This window comes from Bacidia gigantensis, assembly GCF_019456465.1.
Source record: "Bacidia gigantensis strain McMullin 20006 chromosome Unknown contig_244, whole genome shotgun sequence".
Lineage (NCBI taxonomy): Eukaryota > Fungi > Ascomycota > Lecanoromycetes > Lecanorales > Ramalinaceae > Bacidia > Bacidia gigantensis.
In genome coordinates, this window is record NW_025408600.1 from 859,614 (window position 1) to 883,702 (window position 24,089).

Genomic DNA, 24,089 nt, shown 5'->3' on the forward strand with positions numbered 1-24,089 from the left:
CTAGCAGGAGCGGAGAATTTGCGGTAATACATCTAAGACGATCTTTGTACATCCTTCCACCAACCTACTACCTAGCTTCTTCTGCTTGTTCATGAGATTCCCACTCACCGTTCGCGTGAAGTCCGTCGATGCTACTTCATGATTCTAGTAATGAGACCAGTCGCAACGGTACTGTCACCTGTTAGAAATGGTGAATGAAAAAATGCCACAGGATTGCAAGCTCACCGATTGCCTTCTCGAACGTTGAAGCGTTGCCCCTCCTCAAGAGCGATTGGCTGAAATATTTCGCATTCCATCTCAACGTTGTCACCAGGCATCACCATTTGTTCCTTATCTTCCTTGTCTGCGGGCCACAAGAATGCACACGCTTCGTCTGAGATGTTTGGTTAGCAGCGTGTACCATAGGATCATTTAAAACCACAGATCTCACCAGCTGTTCGTAAGAAAATTTGTGGCTTGTAGTTCTCATGGAAGCCCGTATGTCGACCACCTTCCTCCTTGGTCAAGACGTACATAGATGTCAAGAATCGCTTATGTGGCTTCGCTGAGCCGGGTTTTGCCACTACCATACCTCGCTTGACATCCTCTCTCTTCACACTTCGCAGGAGAAGTCCCGAATTGTCGCCAGCTCTCGACTCTTCACACGATTTGTGGAAAGTTTCTATATCTGTGACTTTGGTCTTTATTGGATTGCCGCCCTTTCCCACCAACTCCACCTCAGCATCTCGCTTCAAGAGACCACGTTCCACTCGGCCGCTAGCTACTGTCTGTTTTATCAAGTCAGTAGGATGTAGACCATCAAGTAGACGAAGGTAGCTTACGCCTCTTCCAGGGATGGAGAAAACGTCCTCCACTGCCATTAGGAAGGGTTTCTCCGTATCTCGCTCTGGTGTGGGTATCCATTCGTCTACCGATTTTAAGAGCTCGTCAATTTTCTCAGCACCAATCTCCGGTGACTTGCCCTGCAATGCGCAAAGAGCAGAACCAAGGACAATAGGTGTGTCATCTCCCTCGAAACCGTATGTGTTGAGAAGTTCTCGCATCTCCATTTCCACAAGCTCCAACATCTCCTTGTCCTCTACTGCATCCACTTTGTTTACAAAAACAACGAGCTTTTTCACGCCAACCTGCCTGGCCAAGAGGAGATGCTCTCTGGTTTGAGGCCTGCCAAATGTTAGCAAAAGTTTTTCTCTCCTTGGTGTTCCTTTGCCACATGCATCTGTCCATCTGAGGCGGCCACAACAATGACAGCACCATCCATATTAGAAGTACCCGTAATCATATTCTTGACATAATCTGCGTGACCAGGACAGTCCACGTGGGAGTAATGCCGTGCATCCGTAGCGTACTCGATATGTGCCGAAGCTATTGTGATTCCACGCTTGCGTTCCTCTGGAGCTTTGTCGATGGCGCCATACTCAAGAAATTGGGCGTAGCCCTTCTCGGCTTGTCTCTTCGTTATGGCGGCAGTCAGCGTGGTCTTGCCGTGGTCAACGTGACCAATTGTGCCTCAAGGTAAATTAGCCATTGCTCCCGGGAGCTCACGAATATTTATTGATGAACAAACCAATATTGACATGAGGCTTAGTGCGCTCAAACGCTGTGGCAAGTCCGCGTGCACATCGAATGTCCTTTGCAAAAATTTGGTGGACAGGATTGCTGGACCCTGTCTGTCTTAAGACTGATCGACTTGTACGTAGCAAAGGACTTATAGTTCGCGATAGAGTTGGCATACTTGCAGAAGCTGAGACAAAACCGCAACTGCGCACTACGAGTGACGAATGGATGAGTTCTCAATGGCAATTTTGGAATGGTCACCTAAAACGGTCTAGTGCACTTGTCGCGGGCAAGATATTAGTCTCCGCCGACCTCAGGCTTGCACTTGTTGAGAAGCATGATATGAGATACTCACAGCCCTTTTTCAAACTTAGCAAAGGCCTTCAACGTCCATTCAATGCTAGCTTTGAAGTCGCGCCTTTAGCCTATCTAGGCATCAGACCCATTTCAACAGCTCCGCACCGCTCCAACTTCTATCAGTCAGTCAAACCCCAACAACAGCCTCAAGAGCGTAACGCATTTGCAAACGATTCAAGAGTTGCGCCGAGACGCAATCAGGAAATTGAACACTTTGGCCCAAAAGAGGAGCATAGCAATGAAGGCAGATTACCTCAAGATGAATTGATTAGGGCCTATATGGTACGCGTTGTCCAGGATGGCAAACTTGGAGAACCTGTCCTTCTTCAAGAAGCCCTGGAGTTCCGCAAAAAGGATCAAGATAACAACTTCCTGGAAACCTTGCGCCAGGTTCAGCCAGCGGGCGACGTAAACATGTATCCTATTTGCCGATACATCGATAAGCAAGAGGAGCGTGAAAAGGAGACTGCGAGGAAGAAGGCTATGAAGGCATCGAAATTAGAAACAAAGCAGTTGCATGTCAACTGGACAATTGATCGCAACGATTTGGATCATCGACTACGGCAGATGACTGAGTTCCTGAAGAAAGGATGCAAAGTCGAGGTGGTTATCGGGGCCCCAAGGAAGAAAGGTTGGCAAAGCAAGAGGACTGACAACAGCGATCTCGCAAACTCTTTGGTGGCAAAGATACGTGCGGCAGCGTTGGACGTAGCCGGCGTGCAAGAAAAAGTTGCGATGAAAGGCACCCCTGGCAAACAGGTTGAAATGTATTTCGATGGATCTAGGAACAAAGAAGTAACGGCGTAGCGCTACCTCTTGCACCAGAGAGCTCTAATTCAGATTTCCGTCACTCGAAGTTTTGGTGATACGCCAAGGTTCGGCATTGGAAGAATTGGCGTGCCTTGTGGACAGAGATAATGTGACGGTTAGTGCAATTTCTGCCTAAGTATGTACTCAACTAAGCAAGACAAGTATTACCGAGTCTCCGCGCAAAAACCTAGAGAACTTTCGTCAGCGCTCTGACTCACATAACGCTGGTTGGATGGCAGAAGGATCACGACGCACATTTTGCTTATGAACCTGTCCTTGTTCACCGGCCTCCCTTTTTGCCAGCAGAAGTTCGTGGTGTTTCGGTCCACATTTCCTTGACATTCTCCAGAACCATATTGCAATGCCTATCAAACGCTTTTACCCTTGCAAGCAGCTTGCGATTGTTCCGACATGATATCAAGACTTGCGTGTGGGAGCGGACAGCGGTCTGAAGGATAGATAGAGGGCCAGCGGTGAATTCGTGTTCTTCAAGGACGGAGACTTCATATTCTCTGTTGCACAGTCACAGTCAGTGATATGATGCTTCAGCAGCGACGGCCAGAATTGCGCTGTGTCGTGTTGAGCATTGCAAGGAAACCCACGTCAAGTCTGCTCTTGGTTTGTTTAGAAGCTCCCTAAAAAGCACTTAGATTGTGTACAATGACGTCAGGGGTCATATGATTAGCAACATACTGTATCTTAGAAGAATCCGCCATTTGTATAAAGAGGAGCGAATTCGCCTTTGCTTTTGACGCTGACCTGGACAATGAAACAAAGCAAAGCTTTAATGCCAAGCTCAAAAGGCGGAACTGTGCCGTGTTTCTTAGCGGGGTCTTGGCGCGTTCGGATCTAAGGTAGATACACCGCGAGAAGCTGGTGAGGCATTGATTGTAAAGCCTTGAACATCACACATTGGCTACGACCAAGCTTCGACTTAGCATCGCGTTGTCTTCCTCAACCGTCTGGCCAGCTCTACGTTCATCTAATACCTGCCGACGCCTTTTGATAAGTCACAATGGTTGCCCGCAAGCGCGTCGTTGAGTCCTCTTAGTCGTCCATCATACTGTAAATGAGGAGCTGAGTGGATGGAAGCTTGACCTGCTACTCCCGCGATCCGAATTAGCTTTGGAGCTGACTCTCATGGAAAATTGAACTTTATCTACCTTAATATGTCGGAGTATGGCCGCCCCAACAGAGCCATCGCGTCCTCGCCGACTCTGGCTCCCAGAAGAACACCTCAACCTCAACATTCACCAGATACTTCAGTCCGGCAAATGAGATGTAAGTTGCGCAAACAAAGCCCCCCTTGGACTACGTCATACTAAGCTCGAGCTTAGTGAAAGTACTCTACACCTTCGACGAAGATAAGACAAACTGCTTAGCACGATGGCCTCATACATTGGACATACGCACTGTATTTCTTAGCGCTGACACACAAGTTGGTATTATTGAGCTGAAGACATGTCTGCAAGCCATAGCGACAGCGAGCCCGGAGATAGTCACAGGCTTGGGTCAAGACTACACTGTATATGCGTATGATTATTCCGAGTATGAGACGCCATTGGTCGGACAAGGGATGTTATCGTGGATTCTAGCCTCAGCTTCACCGACTCCGGGAGCTCCAGCGCAACAATCCCGAACAATGGTGACAGGGCGAGTCAGCCAGAACGCCCTTAGCATCTTCACGGGTGGAAGCCAGGAGACTTTGGAAGTGAAACTACGCCTCGTGCCTGTACCAACGTCTAAGCAAAGCGAATATCTTGAAAGTATGAAAAAATACAGGGACATTAGTCAGGCAATGCCACCAGGCTTTGATCCTCAAGCGTGGACCTCATTCTTGAACCACAATCCAAACTTTCTACAGCAGACTATGCAGAGCAGGAGTCAGTCGCCATCGACGGCTCAACAAAATACCTTTGGAATTGAGAATGTTCAACGTTTGCTCAGTGGAGATTATGAGCAATCAGCTCAAGCGAGAAGACTTTTGTCCCGTTCAAATAGTTTTGCGAATGCAGAGGCTGGCCAGCAATTACCACGACTTCCAAGTCCAGCCTCCAGTGTCACCTCAACCACAGTAGCACCAAAAAGGAGAGGGAGAAAACCAGGCCCAAATTACAAAGGTCCCAAGACTCGACGCGGCAAGAAGGAGCCGCCTCCAGAATCTACTGACCCTGGTTACTGCACCGGAGATGATCGACCAGATGAGGGACCCAACAAGAAGAGGGCAAGAGTTGTTCAAGCTGAATGGGATGGCAAACCCGAACTTGGAAAACAACCAGACTCTCTAAGGGTCGCAGCAAGCACCGCTGCGTCTGTGAGGATACATCAACCAACGGCAGTTCGACCTGATTCGCATCCGCACTTGTCGCTAGACAACCAGCCTAGAGCTCCAACTCCGGTAGCAGACCCGTCTCAAATTATCAAAAAACCGCGGATGCCAGTATCAAGGAGCAACCTCGGCCAATTATCTCAATTAATTGCAACCCCTTCGAATGAAGCATTGAGTCCTGCTGTCATTTCCGACAAGGCGCCAGAATTATCGCCCGAGAAAAGTCAAGCCGAAAGCTCGCCGGCTGACATTGCATCTTCTCCACCTGTCTTCCCGGAGGACCTGACCACTCATTCTAGTCCACAATTGCCCGAATTCCCTCGTGCCTTCGATGACTCAGGTATTTTCACAGGCTCACTAGATAATCTGTTCGACGATCAGGAGTTGCGCTCTTTAGACGAGGAAGATTTCGCTGTTGCGGCTCAATACAGTAAACGTTTGGACTTACCGGTAGACAATTATGACTTTGTTCAAGGTGACGGCACGATGTCAGAGCTACCGCAGATTCAATTCGAACAAAGCTTACAAGGGAGCGAAGAAACACTAAGCTCACATAGCAATCCTGAAAGTCGTTTATTGAACAGAACTGTCTCGTCTAGCGAGTTGCCTCCGCCTATTCCTGCAAGCGATCCAATTCGACCTTGTACTTTGCATCGCTCGCAAACATGGGCAGGCAAACATGCGGCTCATCCAGCATCTGATACCGGCCAGTCCCAGCCAGCCGATAACAGAATGGACAGAACTACGCCGCGCGGGAGAGGTAGACGGCAAAGTGACACGGGCGGTCAGTCTGGTGTAAGGAAAAAGGCGACCATACAAAGTAAATTGGCCACGTCCGTTGCGGCAGGTGAAATCCCTCCATTTTGCGATAATTGCGGTGCAATCGAAACTCCAGCATGGAGAAAGGCCTGGTCGAAGATACATAGTGGTACACCAGAGCATGTTCGTCTCTCAAATCAAGAAAGCGGCGTTTTGGCATGGCAGACATTGCAAACAGACAAAAAGGGCGAAATCTGCCTGTTTAGGATCATCAAGAAGTCGCTCGCAGAAGAAGATGAGGGGTTTACTGAAATGCTGCTTTGCAATCGTAAGGATACACCTACGTTCCTAGACCATTACTAATGAATGGATTAGCTTGTGGCATGTTTCTCACTACTAAGAAATGTATGAGGCCTAAGGAGATGTGGGATAAGTCTCAGAAAGGCCCTGATGACAAAGAAAAAGGCCGACGTCGAAGCACTGGACCACGACCTGCGTCTTCGGGGCAAAGCACAAAGGCTGCTTCAGGCACCTTCTCCGATCCTTCATCCCCAACTTCTGCGCCCAAGCAGGTTGATGCTTTAGAGAACGAACCTAAGCTCCCAGCAATGAAATGGGGTGTCGACTCGCACGATAAGACTACACCGTCGAACCCATGTGGCACGATGGATGAGGCATCAGCCACTGCGGCTCTCAAGAAGGCAATCAGGTCTTCGCCCCACAAATTCAATGGCACTGAGCAAGAACCTATTGAGGTGGAAAATCTTACACCACAGCCGACTCGGCGTATTCTTTTCCCTTCGCCTCACCAATCCGAGAAGGCCAAATCGAAGCAGAGATCCCCCACTAGTGCTGTTGAAAATACCTCCAAGAAGGATTCTCTTGAAGAACTCAATGAACCCATTTCACGTTCGGCAAACAAGGAGAATTACCCACCTAGTACTGAGGATGATATTGATCGTTTCTTCAATGAAGACGGCTATGGACCACCCGCGCATCTCTCTACTCCAACCGGCTCCAGATCGAAATACCCCTTCCTCAATCGTACGCCTTCAAAATCCCCTAGTAAACCTTCTTCATCAGGCGGCAAGTCATTGGATCGAGAACGCCTTCTCCCTCCATCCACGCCTAAGCGGACTCCCACAAAGACGTCGGGAGTGTTCCCTGAGCTGACACCCTTCACAGCGCATCTTAGTCAATTACTCTCGGATGCTAATGCGGGCAGCCCAGGAGGCAACTTCAGCTTCCCTCCCCTTCCTTCTCTACGTAATACACCTAACAATGCACATCTAGCGGATTTCGACTTCGGCCACTTTGACTCACAAGATCTCATCAGTACCGACGTACCAATGCCGAGCAGCCCTCCTCCATGGAACTTTGGTGATTTCTCTGGTGAGGGTAACGATAGTCTCTGGGGTGACTGCACTCTGCCAAATACCATTGCCAGTCCGGACGGAAGCGACAAGCACCAAGTGCATAGTACTGCAAAGTCAACAAGTGCAATTACTCAAATGGGGCCACCAACATTGCAAAATGAGTCCGCTGCTTGACGAAGGCTGCCTGTGTCAATTTGAAATGACGTATTGAAGTGAACGACTGAAGTGATTTGCCAAGTGTAGCAAATGCGTATTATGACTCATACGAAGGGGCGAGAATTTTGACGTGATGATGTGAAGATCAGCATGTAAAAATTGCATATGCTAAATAAGACATGTGGTTATGAAGCATTATAGCGAAGACTAGACTTATTCAATAAGTATACATAGCAGAGACTCTGCTCCGCCTTCCTTCCTCAGACCACTGCTATCGTCGTTCCTTCATTCCTTCACATTGGGACATCCGGAAGACTCAATCACCGCTCTCATAAAATATCTCCTTGTACCGATGTGTCGCATCCACGACGGCTTCAACAGCATTGAAGTCTGAACATGAAGCATGTTGATTAGCACATTGAGCGTCTTCCATTCTTTCAGGACAGAGCTCACCAATATTGCTTCCGAAGTCTACAGCCTGGAAAGCGCGCACACTCAAATCCTGCTGTACCTTTCCCACAATCTCAGCGGCATTTCCCATTTGCAAGTGCGCATCCTGTCCAGGTCAGTCACAGATTTCGATGATTTCGCAGTCATGAAGGGTCATCTGAAGCCTCCGATTCATTGAAAGTTGATGGGAGGCTGACCCTATTCAGTGTGACGTTGACGCTCCCCTGTGCATCGATTGTAGCGAGCTCCCCTCTGAGCGACGTCACTTTGCCGAGAATGCGGACTGTTTGATTTGTAAAGGTCTCAAGGTACTTGGCATTCACGCGTGGCGTAGCTTCGGATGCCATGTCGGTGTGACTAGCTATGGACAGCTTCTGACCTGCTCGTTCAGTCAACAGTGAACGAGGTAGGGTCAAGATGGGGGGTTCTTGCACGCCGTGACGCGGGTCGTCCACGCTGCCACGTGCGCATGTTAACCCTGATTAGGTTAGAACTAGCCCCCGAGCCTTTCGAATGTATAGCTTCATTTCTACACGTATTTTACAGTCATTACTATCGTCGTCTCTCAATTGCAGGCAACATGTGCTTTCGATGATAACAAACTTCCTCCGTCTGCGCCGGTTCACATCTTCACTCAGAAGCAATGCACTCTCCTTGACTTTTCCTCGCCCACGTCTCCGCCAGGCCCACCATGAGCCGCAACAGCGACCCCCGACTAGGCTAGCCGGTTACCTTCCCCGCAGCGTCATTGTCGTTTGCCAGGCGTCACTTCTCTGGCATTTTTTATTCAGCAATGTCGTCGAAATATCCGAGTGTAGGGGCCCGTCCATGATCCCCACCCTTTCCGTCAAGGGCGATTCCGTCGCCATACTGAAACGCCACCGACGAGGGCATGACGTTCAAGTTGGGGACCTTGTTGACCTCTCTCACCCATTGGAACCTGGAGTCTGTCTTGTGAAGAGGGTGATCGGCATGCCTGGGGATTTCGTTGTACAGAGTAACAATGCGGATGGGGGTACGGTAGCTGTGCGAGATAAGACTATAGATGATATCTTGCTTGTGAGGACAAATGAGCCGAGGATGATTCAGGTGCCGGAAGGGCATTGCTGGGTTCAAGGGGATAATATGCCACACAGTAGGGATTCGAGGCTTTATGGGCCGGTGTCGTTGGCATTGATCAAAGGGAAAGTTATTGCAAGGGTATTGCCACTAGGGGAGATGGCATGGCTGTGGAATAATTTGAACAAGAGGGAAGATGTTGTGTGACTGAACATGGCGGGAAAGATCAGCCTTCAGAGCAGAGACTCCTGAAGATCATGCACTTTAGGGTTGCAAGCGAGGCTACTGGCCAAGGCGCTCCATCAGTCGACGAGTGCTTTGGATGGCGATAATGGTCCGACAAGGTTAGCAATCGTTGGCCCAGCGAGCAAAGCTTCCGCTCGTGTAAAGTCGTAGGACATCCATTTGAACCCCAGACTAGGCTTCCAATGGCGATACAGCCCGTGCAATAATCGATCTGGAGGTCAAAAAGGATTACTCTCAATCTTATTCAGTTGCTTCTAGCGGTTTGCGGAAATTCTTGGAGAGCTCTTGAAGCAGGAGAGTTACATCACATTTGGTGGAAAACAAAGGTTCGAGATAGATGCATTAAGGAGCTAAAGGTACATTATCATCCTCGAAGTTTCATCTCTAGTTGATTGTTAAGTAGACAGAGAGAACGATTGGCATGAGGCGCAGACTTGCTCACATCCTTGGCTATTTTGCGTAGGTAGGCAGCGCCGATGAAGCAGAATCGAGCAGCACATCGCGGCATTTCTCCAGCTGCGTACCGCCATTCTCATGACTCACTGTTTGATCATGCGGAGTCTCAATATTCATTGAGGTTCCGAACATATCTTGCAACATGACTTGTTCTCCCATTTTCGCCCTTCCGACATCGCCAGTGCCTCGTCACACCAACATTGCATGCTCTTGAATTTGACATGGTCGTCCCCCAGACATCTTTTCGTGATCACCACTGCCTTCTGCAGCCAGTGGTGGGCATTCGTATAGTCACCAGCACGTTGATAGACAACTGCAAGGTTTCGGCAACTAAGAAGAATCAATTGCTGTCGTGCCACAAAGAGACTTTTGGTTCACTTACGCACTCATCAGCTCCATATCAAAGATTCCCTCCTTTTCAACTAGCTGGACCACCTCGAGCATCTTCGGTAGAGCATCGTCAGGATACTGATCGAAACCAAGCTGGCTATGAAAAGCTAAGTTCTTATACTCTTCAACTCTTTTGCCGTGTATGGTTAGATCATTCACAAGCTCGTGCAGTCTCTCCCTTCTGATAGCGCTACTCAGCCCAAAGTCTGTCGATATGTCACACGCGGAACATGTACAATAAAAATCGAATTGTTTTTCCAACCGTGCAAGCCGTTGTTCTCGGGGATACCAAGGCTGCACATATGAATGAAAGAGCTCTTCGCCTTTCCGAATATCTCTGACTGCGTGGACTGTCATCCGCTGAATATCTGGGTTCCAGGCGTGGTCAGTGTTCGGGATGCAGGCATGATTAATGAGCTTCGTGTTGATACAGAAGCGCGTTCCACCATCCTTTCGCTTGAAGCCGTACTGTCCGTAGATACGAGCGATGCGGATCTGGGTTTCGATTGGTAGGATCTTTCCAGCGGCACCAGCTTCCTCCTGCGCCAGAAATGCCTCTCGAATCAATCCATCTTGCTCTTTGTCTTCGTTGTACTGCAGGGATAGAAAAGTCGCTTGCTTCTCCGGATCAAGTTTGAGAAACCGCCAAGGACACTTGAAGTTATTCTCGCCAGGCTCCATGTCCATGATCGACTCCTCACTAATGACTCTCGTGCCAGACTTGATATCCCTGAGAGCAAATAAGCCTCTGCCTCTACCCTCTGAGAGCCTGATCTCGTATAGCTGAGCACATGCTAGAGGCAGCACGTTAGCCGCTACTCTCAGATCAAGGCACGCGAAATCAGTTGTTCCTGGTTTGAAGCCGACCCGCGTCCTCTGCCATCGACCTACCAGCCTTTTCTCTCCTTTCTTTCCTGCACGATGACCCTTCCTTTTTGTCGCCGTACAAATTGGCTCTAAAGCTCCAGTCGCGTCGGGTGGTGGCAAATTTGTTACCCCAAGTGGGGTTTCGTCAGGTGCCATGTTGTGTTGTGTTTCAAATGAGGCTATGAGGCAGCAAAACCAACTTACAGTCCTCAACAATGCTGCCTGTAAACAGCGACAAGCGAAATGTCGTGCCTAATCAATGTAGGGCCACCAAACCCATCCCGTCATCAGCAAAGGTCGGCCCCCAGCGACTAAGTGATGAAGCGTAGAAGATCTGTGAATTAGACGCGGAGAGCAACGGGAGAAAACCAGCGATTTAGTATTAATTTGTCCTGCTTGAGAAGCTTCCATAGAAGACAAGAGGCTGCCAGTATGACATATTAACCTCATCATCACAGGGCGATGATAAAGGTGTCATTCTATCCCGGCGCATCGGAACAACAGTTCATATGCTAGTAAACAATGAGGGCCAGCAATACACTATGAATAGGTTATACGACTTTGCTTTGAGGTCTGAGGTGCCAAAACCAGTGATGTAGGCCTTTACAAGGGGGCAAAACGACTTTCCGCAACCTGCACTTCGAAGCACAAGGGGTCAAAAATGTCACGCCAAGGGCTGGACCGTATCAAATGAACTTCGAGTGGTTCGCATGTGGATGCCAATCGTGGCCAGAACGCACCGGGCATATGAAATCGAGATGCCTATAAGACCTGGGTGGGCCATACAATCCAGGCGCAACTGGACCAACGAAACGTTGTCAATATCGTACCTCTTCTGTTCTGTGCCATCATCTATCTCAGGTAAAGTCGCTCAAAACGCCCTTTAAGGGGGCAAATAGTTACAGCAACCATAACCACCAGGCTTGTTGCATATCAATACGTGACCTCAGCAGCTTGTGGAAAGCGAGGAAATCCAAATACAAATCATTTCATAGCGGGACTGTTGAGGAATGGAAACTAGTCCAAGTAATCTTGACTTTTGTCGTCTTGATGATTTTCTAGTTTTCCCCCTGCGATATTGTTTCTCTAGAACAGGTGAAGGGACGCATTCTTGGCGTCAAGTATACTACATGCGCTAGTAATTTGTTACATTATATATACCGTATCCTTGCAACTGGGTCAAAAGCATGCATGGTTATTGTTACTCCGATGATTTTTTCCCACCCATAACACGATCTTGAAGCGCATTCTGTCAATAGGATCCAGGCGCAGCCTTGTTGTAACACTCAAGACGGCACGGTGCAGATCCACGTGGCTTCCTGCATGTACGCCCTTTATTTCGACGCCAACGATGGCGCTGTCAACCAATTGGTAATCTTCGCGCATGCGGTAGCACTTTTCCTCGAAAAGACCAGACGTGATGCCGCAACATCCAGCGTCACCTTGGATTTCTCATCCCCTCTGTGCCTTCTCCTTGCATCAGGTCCTGGCTGTTGTTTGCTTGCATTACTTAGAATTGCGTCATGGGTAGCTTTGTCCTTTCAAAAAAGAAGCTGAACGGCTAGTCAGAGTGTTCGCAAAATCAAGCCTTTCATAGCCTGGGCTTGCTTGAAACATACGATGAGATCTTCGTTTATGCAAAACGATATGGCATGCAAGGCTGTGGAGCGTGCTTCACCGAGGACTGCAACGATCGGGCTCTTGTCTTTCATCTTCTTCTCCCCTCTCTCTTCCCCCCCATCGCGCCTCCTTTAGTAGTGCTGGTCTTCTCACGTGTGCTGTGACTTTGCACAATGGTCTCCTCTTCGATATATGCCATCAACGAATCGGCTCCGGCGGAGTGGAAGTACGTAGACGACCCACTTCATCAACATAATCTGACATACCTCCAGGCCAGGTGAAGATTTGGCGGCAATCAGCTTCGTCACCTTATCGTTCTACCTTTTCCTCGACGTCCAATTTAGCATCTACCGGGTTTTCAGAAAGAAACGGGGTCTTTACTTCTGGTCTATGTTACTAGGAATCTGGGGATGCCTCCTCGACTCTGTTGGGGTTGTCTTGAAGCATTTCGTCCCTAACACTGAACATCTGTGGCCGCTGTACACTCTGTTCATCGTCGGAGGCTGGACCATATACGCTCCCGCTCAGTCTTTGGTACTCTATTCTAGGCTACATCTCGTTAATCGGGACCAAAGGCTCCAGCGAGGCGTACTCATCACCATCATAGCCGTTGCTATTCTGATGATCGTACCGTCCTGGGTGGTGGACTGGCAGGCGTGAGTCATGTTTGCGAAGTCATAACTCGAGACATATGTCCCGTGACTCCTTCTCGCAGTCTATAAAAGCATTGCTGACTCCGACTTGATGAAGGTATAACTCACATGACTCCCATCTGTCATCACTCTATTCGCCAAGAGAGGCTATCGTTGACAGATACAACCAAATTGGCTACACTCTCGTCGAGTGTCTGATATCTGCTATCTACATTTCATCACTGATCATACTCCTCAAGTTAAAGTCTAGCGTGAAGCAGCGGCGAGTCATGACGGATCTCATCTATGTCAATGGTGCAGTCGTCTCATTCGACATCTTGACGGTAATCTTGGTATTTCTCAATCAAACAGGCATCAGTCATCCAATCCAGACGTGTAGCTATATCTTAAAGTTTAAGCTAGAATTCATGGTGCTCAACCAGCTCATGGCTGTTGCTGCGCGAGGAATACAGAAAGACAGTTTTGCAGAGCGACGCTATCATCATCCTGCCATTTCCAGCGAGAAAGAATCATCCTCCAGATCTGCCGCCAGCACCAAAACTCCAAGGGGCCGAATAGAATCTTTTCCGGACGAGTCAACGCCAGGATCTGTCCAAGAGCTTGTGGTGCCTTCGCACGCTTTGTCAAAAGCCCAGGTCATCCATGATGAGTCTCACCCTCAGAACATTCAAGATCGGGCTGACCTGGGGGAATGGCCTTTGAGAGCAAAAATCAAGGAATATCGGGGCAATGAAACGGATGAAGAGGAGGACGAGGATATTGGTGTCCACATGTGGGGGAGGCGTGGAAATATGGTCATGGAGGTTCCGTGGTTTAGAGAGGAGCATCACAATTAAGCCTGCAAGGCATCAAGTCATATATCGTAGCCAGGCAATACTAATTATGTTCTTTGAAATAGTAGATTTGAACACCTGTGAATAGGTGCCGACTCTGTACCTATTGGCTCCTCGCCTTTACCTTGTTTCTCTCTGTAATCCTTTCAAGCACAAGTTATACCGCCACCTTTGCAAAACTCCCCCGACACATGAATCTTTGTTCTGTGATCTCAGATTATTCTTATCGCAAAAACTTTCCTCAAACCCCTGCGTGAAAAGACTGATCACGTGACATCGATCTGGGGCGAGTTTTGCCAGGCAATCGCTCCATCACTTTACCAATCCACCGACTTTGCGCGTCGCATGAACCAAGGAGCATTCAACTCTCCAAGATGTCGTCAGCAGACCTCTCGTCCTATGTCAAATCGGACTTAGATTTCTACGACCTCCTCGGAGTCTCCTACGAGTCCAGCCAAAAAGAACTCGACCGAGCGTGGCGAAAAACAGCGCTCAAATACCATCCTGACAAAGTTGGCGACAACGAAGCCGCTAAAGAAAAGTTCCATCTTGCGAACATAGCCTACGAGCTGTTATCTGATCCTTCATGGAAGGATACATACAACAACGCAAGAAATGCCAAATTGCAGAGGCAGCGGCAGAATGAGTTGTTTGAGGGCCGGAGACGGCAAATGAAAGATGATTTGGAGGCTAGGGAGAGGGGTGTCAAGAGGCCCAGAGATGAGGAGGATGATGAGGAAAAGAAGTTGGAAAGGGAGATTAGGAGATTGGCGGAAGATGGGAAGAGGAGACGGCAGGAGAGGGAGGATACATTGAGGCGAGAGATGAGAGAGGAGGAAGAGCAGAAGCACGCTGCTGCAGAGCTGATCTTACAGAATCTCAAAACGTCTACTCCTACATTGGGACAATCAGACGTGTCCGAAATCGATCGCACAATCAAGGTCCGATGGCCTATCGAGGGAAAGGGAGGGGATATGACGGCGGAGTCGGTCAAGAAGCTTTTCTCAGAATTTGGTCCCATCGAGAGCGCCGATTTATTGAATCCGAAGATGCTGCGACTGACTGGCGCGAAGAAGAAGGAAATGGCACTCACCTGCATGATACAATATAGGTCAGTTGTCGACGCCCATGCCGCAGTGGAAGACTTTCCCGCGCAGTATGGAGAAGAGTGGCAATTATACCGTTCGGTGCAATGGGCTGCGAATAAAGAGCCAGACATTATTAGTGGAAGTACTTGGAACGGTGTTTCTTCCCACGCCCCTTCGACACCACAGCGACCGACTACTACTACCCCATCGAAAGATTCAAAACGTTTCGACAGTCCCACTACATCCGTCAAGCTCCCTCACGAGAACGGTAATCCGCTGAACAAGAAGCCCTCTTTTGCATCTTTCTCCGCCACATCAACTGGTACCCCAAAAAACTCTCCTTTCGGAAAGGGACTTGGGTCTAACAGCCCTAGCCTAGAAGAGATGACCATTATACGACTGAGGAAGTTGGAGCAGAAGCGACTGGCTGCTGAGATCGAACGAGAGGATGAGCGAGCTGATGCTGCGCCAAAGGTTAATGGAAATGGAAATGGAAACGGAAATGCATGACTTGGAACAAAAAGAGCTCAGTATTTTAGTGATGGAGTTCGGTTGTTTTACACATGATACCCTGGATAGCTGGTCAATGTCATTATCTTACATACGTCTTGTTCGACTCAGCCATTCGGTCTCTGCACTCTTTGTGCTTCTGCTCTCTCCTCGTGCCACCGAGGCACAAAAGCCTTGACTCTGATTTCCCTCCCCACATCACCATCTCCGCTGTCCCGTGTAATTTTGAAATCATCTTTCGCATCCCACTGACTACCCTCTCCCGTCAACGTCGTATCCGTCATGATCTCCAGCCTGCAAAGCGCCAATCCAATATTCCCGATCCCACCCAAGAACTTCCCTGCGTTCCTCCCTTTCTTGTCAGCTCGGCTGATGTTCGTTCCGCTCGGGGGCAAATCTACACTAGTTTCGTGCTTATATAACAAGTCACCCGGAGCTCCATCAGAAACACTGTACAATTGAACAGGGAGTATGCGCTTCCTCACAACCCCGGTATGATGTGTGCGAATCGTCAATTCTTGACCCACATAGCAACCTTTTCGGAAATCTATGCCCCCCATGTAGTCGATGTTACTCTCTTGTGGAAGGGCAGTCCCTTTGGGTATCTCGGTCTGACCTTCAGGGACACCATTGAGCATGCGTCGCAGCTCGTAGGATTCAAAGGGGACTTGGTCTGCCTCAATATTGGGTCGTGAGTTGTCTGGCTGGTATGTGCGGTAGCCCATAAAGAGATTCGGCAATCGGCGATCGAGCAATGTCAAATCATTTGACTCTCGTAGGACGTGTCCCCAGACAGCCCAAGGCTTCAAGTCGTCCTCGTCGATTATCCGTAGTCCGATCTTCGCTCTCAATTTGTACCTTTTCAGGTGCTTATAGAGTGTATCCACCTCTTTTGCATCGACCTCGACCAGGTATCCTCCATCGTTCACACTCGACGGACCACCTCTCCATGAAGCTAAACTTGAGATGGGACGTACGAAGACATCGTGCAGAACTCGCCCTTGTGCATTCAGAAAGGCTGTATAGAAGCCTTGCTGGGCCTCTTGCCTAGCGAATGTCACGTTCGCCGATATCAGCCCCTGTAAATATTTTGAGGCATCTTGGCCATTCAGCAGAATTAGGCGGCGGGATGAGAGCGGAGCGAAGGCCTTCGGCGGGGGCAATGATGGAACAGAGGTCGTTGTGAGTCTGCGAGTTGGACTTCTTCGGAGGAAATATAACGCTGTCTTTCGACACGTGAAGCACACATATGGACGTGTGCCAGTCAAAGACATGCAAACTAGCAAAACGGATCACGGAATGAGCGATATAAGATAGAATTACAAAATACGTCATTGGTTGTTTTTGCGGGAGTTCCGTTCGTAAGTTACATGTATTCTACTAACAACTACCCTCGCTCATTTTTGTAAGTCTTTCTTTCCTCATCCACCAATGTTCATGGAGGTCTTATCGCTGGAAACCTCGCCAAGAATATCTTCTCAAATAAATCACGAACCGTGTCAAGACTTGTAAGATGTTGTCAGTGCATCAAAAAAGAATGATACGGGATTGTAGAGAGCCAGGGGCCTATTGTAAGTGGAAGTGGTAGGTGAAAAAATATGTTCAAAGGAAGACTTTGGTAAATATTCCTACCTCTTTAGAAGGCAGGTCTAAAGTGTGAGCTGCATCCAAGTGACAGCTCCTTCCAAGCTTGTTGCTCGATGTGACAGACGCTCTTGCCTGTCCATTAGCGCAATATCTAACAAATGTTCATGGGATGCACTCAAGCTGTCCAAATCCACCTACAATCGATTTACGTAGCTCTTGTCTTCCTTTTTCTCTCTCTCTCTCTCTCTCTCTCTCAATATCAATATAAACTCAGTCCTATTCTTGTCTCGTGCTGGACTTCCGTCGAAATGGACATTGAACACACAGCTAGTATAGATAGGCTAGCCATGTTTCGTGAAGGCGTGGGTATCACAGACGTCTTCTCATCGGGCCCTAAATCGTGGAAGCGTATCACACCTAATCTGGGCGTCTACAAGCGCGTCGTCCTAGCCGAGAAGCACGCAAAAATCCAGTATTATTCTTTCGCCTGGCTTATCAATACATGCTTGCTCCTGCAGATCATCTTCGCTGCGATTCTAACGGCGCTTGGTGCCGCGAACGGCTCTCACATAGCAATCACTGCCATCGGGGCAGCCAACACCGTCATTGCGGGCTTGCTATCGTTCACGAAGGGGCAGGGGCTTCCCAACAGGCTGCGACAGTACCAGAACACTCTTCGAAAAGTCAGAGAATATATCGAACAACCAGAAAGAGAGTTTGCCCAGTTTGACTGTCAATTGGACCTAAGCCATGAGATCAAAGCTGTGATAGCAATGTACGAGGATGCTCGTAAGAATGATGAGGCCAATGATCCGAATGCGTATCACAATGCTCTAGACTTATCTGCTAAGCCTCAGTCCGTACCAACACAAACCATCAATCACCAATCAAAGAATGGGCGACATGGAGATATTCCAAATACAGGAGGGTGGCCTTTGTCAAATGAGGAAACCAAGGAAGCGGGATTTCATCACGCGAGCTCCAAGCCAGACGACGTAAGCTCCTCATTCAATGCGAAGTACGTTACTCACATCCTCCAAGGCTGTACACTCCGACAGACCGAGCGACAGAGGTTTGCTGACCGAGGTAGCAAAAAATGTGCTCTCAAGTAAGCACAGTTGGTGATCTGAAGCTTCTCGGCGGGGCTGTTGGGGTGGCGAGCCAAGTACTCCTTCCACGCAAGCTCAACTTTTGCTTGGAGGTCAACTTCTCACGTTCTTTGAAGACTTCTCACAATTTATGAGACAGCCACTTCATCAATAGCAAATCGCTACCCCAGTCTTCTCTCTAATAGCTTTGCACAAGGTAAATATCTCCTGGATCATGAAGGCATAAAATCAGCGCTAGCTCTGATAGATTTCTTAGTCCTGAGCTTGAAGTTGGAAAGCCTAGTAAGCTATCTCCTGCGTCTATACCTAGGACCGAAGAGGGTTCCACTCGGCCAATTCTGAATCCTTTCCTCTACAAATATGATTATTTCCTTGCGGAATAGTGTTTCACCAAAAGGAGCTACCAGACATGTGGAACGCACCTTCCTTAACCAGGATCTCGACAGGGTTTTATTGACTCCTGGAACTCAGAGATTACCACAAAGACGACGACTGTATTCCAGCTAAAGTAGCATCTACTAAGGCCTATTCGGGCCCAATTTATCTAGGTTATTGCCAGATTGCAGGAGTAGAACGCTCTGCCCGGCTCAACCAACATCAACTGTGAAAGAAAGTAGGCGGGGGTGTTTAATGGATGCTTCGTCAAAGGATGGCTCCGTTTTGGAACCACCTTCAGCAGGATTCCCCCGAAATCTTGAGAAGTCCGCTGCTCCTTTGCCAGACGTTGGTTTCACTTTTTCTCCGCGATCGAAGACCTCTATAACATCAAAGTCGGAGTCTCCATCTCCAGACAGAACCATCTCAGACCTAAATGATTATGACTCGGGAGACAAGCCCCTACAAGGCGCAAGTCAGATGCCGCCTAAGCAGTCGAAGGAAAACGAATTACTCACACTGCCCATGTATGCTCATAAGGCGAGAAAGCATTTGCCTTTCCAATACCCTCCTATAGGATCATTTCGGCCTCCCCGCTGGAACTCCAAGAAGAAGCCGGCTCGTGGTGTCAAAAACATTCGCGAAGGTGGCGCTGGCGCCCTCACACCTCAAGCGAAAAAGGCACAATGTGCCAGCCCTCCGCCCTCTTGCCATACGCGCTCTGGTGCGATTGCAGAAGATGAAGGCTTTACGCTCGCAAAGAGACGCCGGTTGCAGTCGCAATTGAACAAGTTTGAATGGCCTAAGGCCATTTGTGCCACCGATTCGACAGGTTCCATAACACGGTCCATGAGAAAATCTCACATAGCTGCCATTTCTAACATGAAATTAAACTACTCACCGCCAATATCGCCAAAATCTACTCCCAAATCACTTGACATCCCTCAAGAATCGGGCAACCCTGAGGTCAAGGATCAAAAGCAGTCCACAGTCGCTGCCTCATCATGTCCTAGGCGTCAATCGTCAGGGAAAACCCGTGCTGCAAACTCTGAACTGAAGCCCGAGGACCAGTCTCCCCCAGCATTGAATTTGAGCGATATCCCCCTCCATGTGCTACCAGCACAGGCAATGAGCAGCACAGACGGATCTTCTTCCGGTGACAACCTGAGCTCCTGGACTAGGATCCATGGTGAAGAGCGGAATTTGAGGAGCCGTATTTCTACAATCACAGAGGATGACATGGGGCATCTGCAACGGGACTTCAAGAAGGTGGGGAGAAAGAGGCAGGCGAGGCGCTCGGGGATGTCTTGATAAGAGGATAGAAATTTCAAAAAGGTGCCTGCGGGGCCGAAGAAGAGCTTAATTCATTGTCTGTCTATTGTTGGCACAACTGGTTTACATATTTATTATTATTAAGAAGGGAGTATCGCGGGTTAGTCTGGCAGGAAGTAGGAACTGGAGAATCGGGAGATAAGTGCAGGCAGTGTTCATGGCGCATGCGAGTTATACTTGGTACGGGCTGCTGTGAGCATGCTGGCAACTTCAACAGCGTGCATATAGTTGATAGGTATAATGAAAGACATGAAGCGTGAATGGATTCATGAACGTGCCGGACTTCAAAGGTCTCTATAACATCTCCAGGGTATCTAACACATGTCCAGAATTGACCTCGCCTGTTGATTATCATACAGGTTAACTCCTGCTTTCTTCTATCAGCTACCTCTGTAGAACATTTGGATAGAAACGCAGGCATCAACACCTGGAAAGGCATGACGTTAGATTGCCTGATATCTGAAATGCATTGATGATGGTCACAAATCCCAACCTTCATCGCCCCCCTTGACTACATCATTCAGATACCCTAGCAAAAAGTCCTTCTGCACCGGCGTCGTACTAGCACTCTGAACCTTGCTGGGACTAGCCTTTCTACTTTCTCTTTCAGAAACTATGCCATTAGCGATTTTGCCATCCAAAGTGCTGCTTTGAATTGGGGAAGCAGGCATGCGATCAGGGGCATAGAATTTCTTGCCCTGCTTAGACTTTTCTCGCTGCATGATTACCGAAGGCGGAGATTTAATGGTCGATACAACGGAGGACTGGGACGTAGAGACATCCCTGGCCTGTCGTGTAGCTTTGGGTGCCGTGGGCGTCGTGGCATCATCGATAGGACTGACGATGCTTGAGATATCAGTTGGGGCGGCACTAGGCGGCGAGACTGCTGGTTGAGGTCTAGTGAATAGAGAAAGGAGGCTCTTCTTGTGTTCGTGTGATTGAGCAGTATGTTGAGGCTTAGGGATTTGGTGTTGGGGTGAAGGGAGGGGTTGGATCGGCGAAGGCTCATTGATGCTATGAGAGGTGTCAGGACGCCGAAGGATTTGCGGTTGGAAGGGCTTTTGTGGATCGTCACGGGCCTTGAGATTAGGCGTTGAAGGCTGCGAATTCTTTGCCAGAGTTGTAGTTCTTGGGCCCATGTTTCGAGGAGGGAGAAGGTCATGTTTTATAGGGGTTTCTGGCGTATTCCCAGAACGGGCCTCCTTTGGTGGGTTCGGCTTGTGCCTAAGAGACATCCTAGAAGGCGAATTATTCCCACGGCGATGAGAGCTCCCGGGCCTTGAAAGAATTTGGATTGGTGAGACCTTTACTGGCTTGGTCAATCCTGCAACAAGTTCATTATCTTTCCCTAAGTGCGACGATCTGATCATTTCAAATTCTGGAGTATTAAGAGGCCCCTTGATAGTTGCAGACACGGGCGGTTCATCTTGAGTGGGCGGCTTCTGTATAATGACTTGCCCAAGCTGCGCGTCCTTGCTCGGAGGGTTTGCTTCCTGCGGTATTTGCGCAGGCTTTGGCATTCTGTCCAGTCGAGGTGGCTTTGGAGATGCCGAAAGCTCAACTACAGCCGGAGGAGGCTCCAGACCTTTCGAGGCAGTCTTGGGAGTGCTTGGTCGTCGAAACATGTTAAGAAGCTTATCCTGATGTGCAGAAGGTTGGCTAGCTTTCCGAGGGGCTTTGTTGGATGATTGACGAGATATTTGTGGGGGCACAAACGTGCTGAGAGGAGCAGGATTGCGTCGTTCCTTCGAATCTTCAGCTTCGGCTTGTTTTTGAAAGTCGATGTTGGCCTGAGATGAACTAGCAGGTGCGCTACCTTTGAACAGGTTGAGGAGCGACGATGTATGCTTGTTGAGCTGTGGCGTAGGTAATTTGCTGGCTTGAGGTGGAAATGATTGCCGAGATCCGAAGGGTGGAGCGGCACCTCGGCCTTCATTGTCGTGCGTACGCTGGTAGGGTGCCAGTGCCGGTCTCTCGGTTGTGACGATAGGTGGTCTCACCGGGCGTGGAGCGAGTTGGGCAGGGCGTTGTGGCGGAGGAATTGGCTGCAGTTGGTGAGGTTGTGGTTGAGGTTGCAACGGGTCCGAGGCTTGTAATATAGGATCATGGCTGGATAGTATGGGCTGCGGAGGGTACATGGGGAATACAGGAGGTGTAAGATCTGACGTCTGAGACAAAGGAGCGTGGCGAGAAGGAGACCGTGGATACTCAGGCTCTGTGATCATTCGATCGAAAGGTGTATGTGGCTCCTGCTCCGGTACTGGATCAACTTCCTTGCGAAGCAACGCCAATAAGTCCGCTGACTTGGGCATTGCAAGCGTCTGATCAACTCCCGACTGTGTTGCTTCATGTGTGACCTCAGGTAGATCGCTGGCCTTTGCCTGACTTGACTGACGAAGCGTATCCAAAAGGCGGGTTAGATGCTGTTGCCCTGCTTGCTCTACATCGGTCCGTTCACCCATATCCTCCTGCTCATGAAAAGGACTCTCTACGCTAGTATCATGCGTATGCTTGACGGTCTTCGCCTGACTAGCCTGCACGACTTTGTCTTGCTTTTTCTGCTGCGTGATCCATCTCTTGAGAGAGCCAAGGAATGGAGCCACCATGTAGTATTTATTCGCATTTTTGGCCAAGTCTTCTCCCTGACTCTTTTGAGACGGCTGTTGTGCTTGCTGTTGTTTCTGCTTTTTCAGCGTCGGCAGGCCAGAAAGCTTATGCCATTCGATTTTACTAATCTCCTTTCGCGTTTGGGGTTCGAAGTGAGTGTCCATAGGAACTCCGCGAAAGACGTACATTTTAAGATCCTGGCCTCTGATTTCTACTTCAATCGACTTCATGTCCTCTTCTTCGCCTATGAGGCCTGCCATCTTGAGGTTGTAACCTGTCTCCTCTTGCACCTCACGTATGGCACAAGTAAGGTCCAGCTCATTCTGGTTCAATTTCCCTCTCGGGAAGCTCCAACTGGCACCTTTTTTCCATCCCTTCACCATGAGAACGTCATCCATCGTGTCATTCAGCATGATAGCACCTCGGACGGGGACGGTTTGTTTGTATTCTAAGAAGGCTTTGAAGGCTTCATCTTGTTGATCTTCGGTCCAATCACAAAGAAGCGGGCAATGAGCAAACATTTTCTTGGTGAAGGCTCGGAGGTTCAAAGAAGGGAGGTCGGGGTCCAGAGGCCGGATGAAGTCCTCGTAATGCCATTGAGCTTCTTCTATTTGGAAACATATTCGTTCTGGTGATTCAAGCTCCTCCACGGGTAAATTGATGACAAAGCGTACGCAGAGATCATCCAGCCCTGCACATCACGGTCAGTTAAGTGGAGGGTTGTTGAGTGATGGATTGGAAGGGAAAGGCTTCAAGCGCCAACTGTCGGATCGCACAAGGCAAACCATCAGTGGGGAATCTTACAGTCTACTAGCTGCATCTTGTTCTCTTCCATCGTAGTCTTCAAGCTGCCACATCTCCGACCCGCTGCGGGCACTGCAGGTCAAAGAGAGTGATGAGTTAAGAGTAACGGCGGAGATGGCGCAAGAGAGATCGACTGGTTCAAGCAGAGATTGGTCAGAGGAGCCACTCGTTAGACACATACAACGCAGAGGGTGTCAAGAAGAATAATGGTCCGAGATCATCGAAGCTTCGAGGCGAGTGAATTAGGTGTCTAGCTCCTCCGTATTGATGGGACGCAGGAAGGCCAGAACGGCGTGTCGACGACGAAAGCGACTTAGTCGTGGCTGTGCATGGACTGCGCCACGACGCCACAGACGCTAATCGGAATGGTCCGTCCATTCCTTTGCGTGCTACTCGAGCTCCCCAATCTCCTTTGCACGACGAATGGATAGCCATTCGAAAGCATTTTGAAGAGGGGAAAAGGCAACGACCATAGAGTTGAGGACCAGTGCATGAAGATGAAGATGGAGATGGGTCGGAGTCAAGAATGGGGAGGAGAGAGGAAAGCCAATGGAGGGCACAGCAGCGAAAACAAGCACCAGCGTTAAGGCGACGGCGGCTCCCGGAAACCCTGCAGATCTGGGGGGACGAATGGCGGGCTTGACGTATTGCTGAACATTCTAGATTTCAAACATTCTTGAGACCTATTTACCTATTTATTGTCCGCCTCCTTTCCCTCATCTTCGCTCTTCACCAGTCAATAATAACCTGGAGCTGATT

The 24,089-nt window shown here is 49.1% G+C and overlaps 10 protein-coding genes across 10 annotated transcripts; 5 read left to right on the top strand and 5 right to left on the bottom strand.

The window, feature by feature from the left end:
* Positions 1-67: 67 nt before the first annotated feature.
* Positions 68-1,733, bottom strand: KY384_004914 (uncharacterized protein; the record flags this gene model as incomplete). Its single annotated transcript, XM_044813417.1, has 6 exons — positions 68-131; positions 226-373; positions 431-767; positions 822-1,164; positions 1,350-1,509; positions 1,568-1,733. The coding sequence occupies 6 exons, from the start codon at positions 1,731-1,733 to the stop codon at positions 68-70; spliced, it is 1,218 nt and encodes a 405-aa protein (XP_044669695.1).
* Positions 1,734-1,785: 52 nt separating this feature from the next.
* Positions 1,786-2,721, top strand: KY384_004915 (uncharacterized protein; the record flags this gene model as incomplete). The annotated part of the gene is made up of 1 exon (XM_044813418.1): positions 1,786-2,721. One exon carries the CDS (start codon positions 1,786-1,788, stop codon positions 2,719-2,721), a length of 936 nt encoding a protein of 311 aa, XP_044669696.1.
* A 1,172-nt stretch (positions 2,722-3,893) lies between these two features.
* KY384_004916 (uncharacterized protein) lies at positions 3,894-7,362 on the top strand (the record flags this gene model as incomplete). The annotated part of the gene is made up of 3 exons (XM_044813419.1): positions 3,894-4,005; positions 4,062-6,140; positions 6,188-7,362. 3 exons carry the CDS (start codon positions 3,894-3,896, stop codon positions 7,360-7,362), a joined length of 3,366 nt encoding a protein of 1,121 aa, XP_044669697.1.
* A 298-nt stretch (positions 7,363-7,660) lies between these two features.
* KY384_004917 (uncharacterized protein) lies at positions 7,661-8,141 on the bottom strand (the record flags this gene model as incomplete). The annotated part of the gene is made up of 2 exons (XM_044813420.1): positions 7,661-7,900; positions 7,992-8,141. The coding sequence occupies 2 exons, from the start codon at positions 8,139-8,141 to the stop codon at positions 7,661-7,663; spliced, it is 390 nt and encodes a 129-aa protein (XP_044669698.1).
* A 1,792-nt stretch (positions 8,142-9,933) lies between these two features.
* Positions 9,934-10,968, bottom strand: KY384_004918 (uncharacterized protein; the record flags this gene model as incomplete). Its single annotated transcript, XM_044813421.1, has 1 exon — positions 9,934-10,968. One exon carries the CDS (start codon positions 10,966-10,968, stop codon positions 9,934-9,936), a length of 1,035 nt encoding a protein of 344 aa, XP_044669699.1.
* Positions 10,969-12,605: 1,637 nt separating this feature from the next.
* KY384_004919 (uncharacterized protein) lies at positions 12,606-13,921 on the top strand (the record flags this gene model as incomplete). The annotated part of the gene is made up of 2 exons (XM_044813422.1): positions 12,606-12,658; positions 13,246-13,921. 2 exons carry the CDS (start codon positions 12,606-12,608, stop codon positions 13,919-13,921), a joined length of 729 nt encoding a protein of 242 aa, XP_044669700.1.
* A 371-nt stretch (positions 13,922-14,292) lies between these two features.
* Positions 14,293-15,516, top strand: KY384_004920 (uncharacterized protein; the record flags this gene model as incomplete). Its single annotated transcript, XM_044813423.1, has 1 exon — positions 14,293-15,516. One exon carries the CDS (start codon positions 14,293-14,295, stop codon positions 15,514-15,516), a length of 1,224 nt encoding a protein of 407 aa, XP_044669701.1.
* A 107-nt stretch (positions 15,517-15,623) lies between these two features.
* KY384_004921 (uncharacterized protein) lies at positions 15,624-16,790 on the bottom strand (the record flags this gene model as incomplete). The annotated part of the gene is made up of 1 exon (XM_044813424.1): positions 15,624-16,790. The coding sequence occupies one exon, from the start codon at positions 16,788-16,790 to the stop codon at positions 15,624-15,626; it is 1,167 nt and encodes a 388-aa protein (XP_044669702.1).
* Positions 16,791-17,411: 621 nt separating this feature from the next.
* Positions 17,412-19,898, top strand: KY384_004922 (uncharacterized protein; the record flags this gene model as incomplete). Its single annotated transcript, XM_044813425.1, has 3 exons — positions 17,412-18,121; positions 18,398-18,494; positions 18,915-19,898. The coding sequence occupies 3 exons, from the start codon at positions 17,412-17,414 to the stop codon at positions 19,896-19,898; spliced, it is 1,791 nt and encodes a 596-aa protein (XP_044669703.1).
* Positions 19,899-20,398: 500 nt separating this feature from the next.
* Positions 20,399-23,361, bottom strand: KY384_004923 (uncharacterized protein; the record flags this gene model as incomplete). The annotated part of the gene is made up of 2 exons (XM_044813426.1): positions 20,399-23,217; positions 23,331-23,361. 2 exons carry the CDS (start codon positions 23,359-23,361, stop codon positions 20,399-20,401), a joined length of 2,850 nt encoding a protein of 949 aa, XP_044669704.1.
* Between the last annotated feature and the right edge of the window lie 728 nt (positions 23,362-24,089).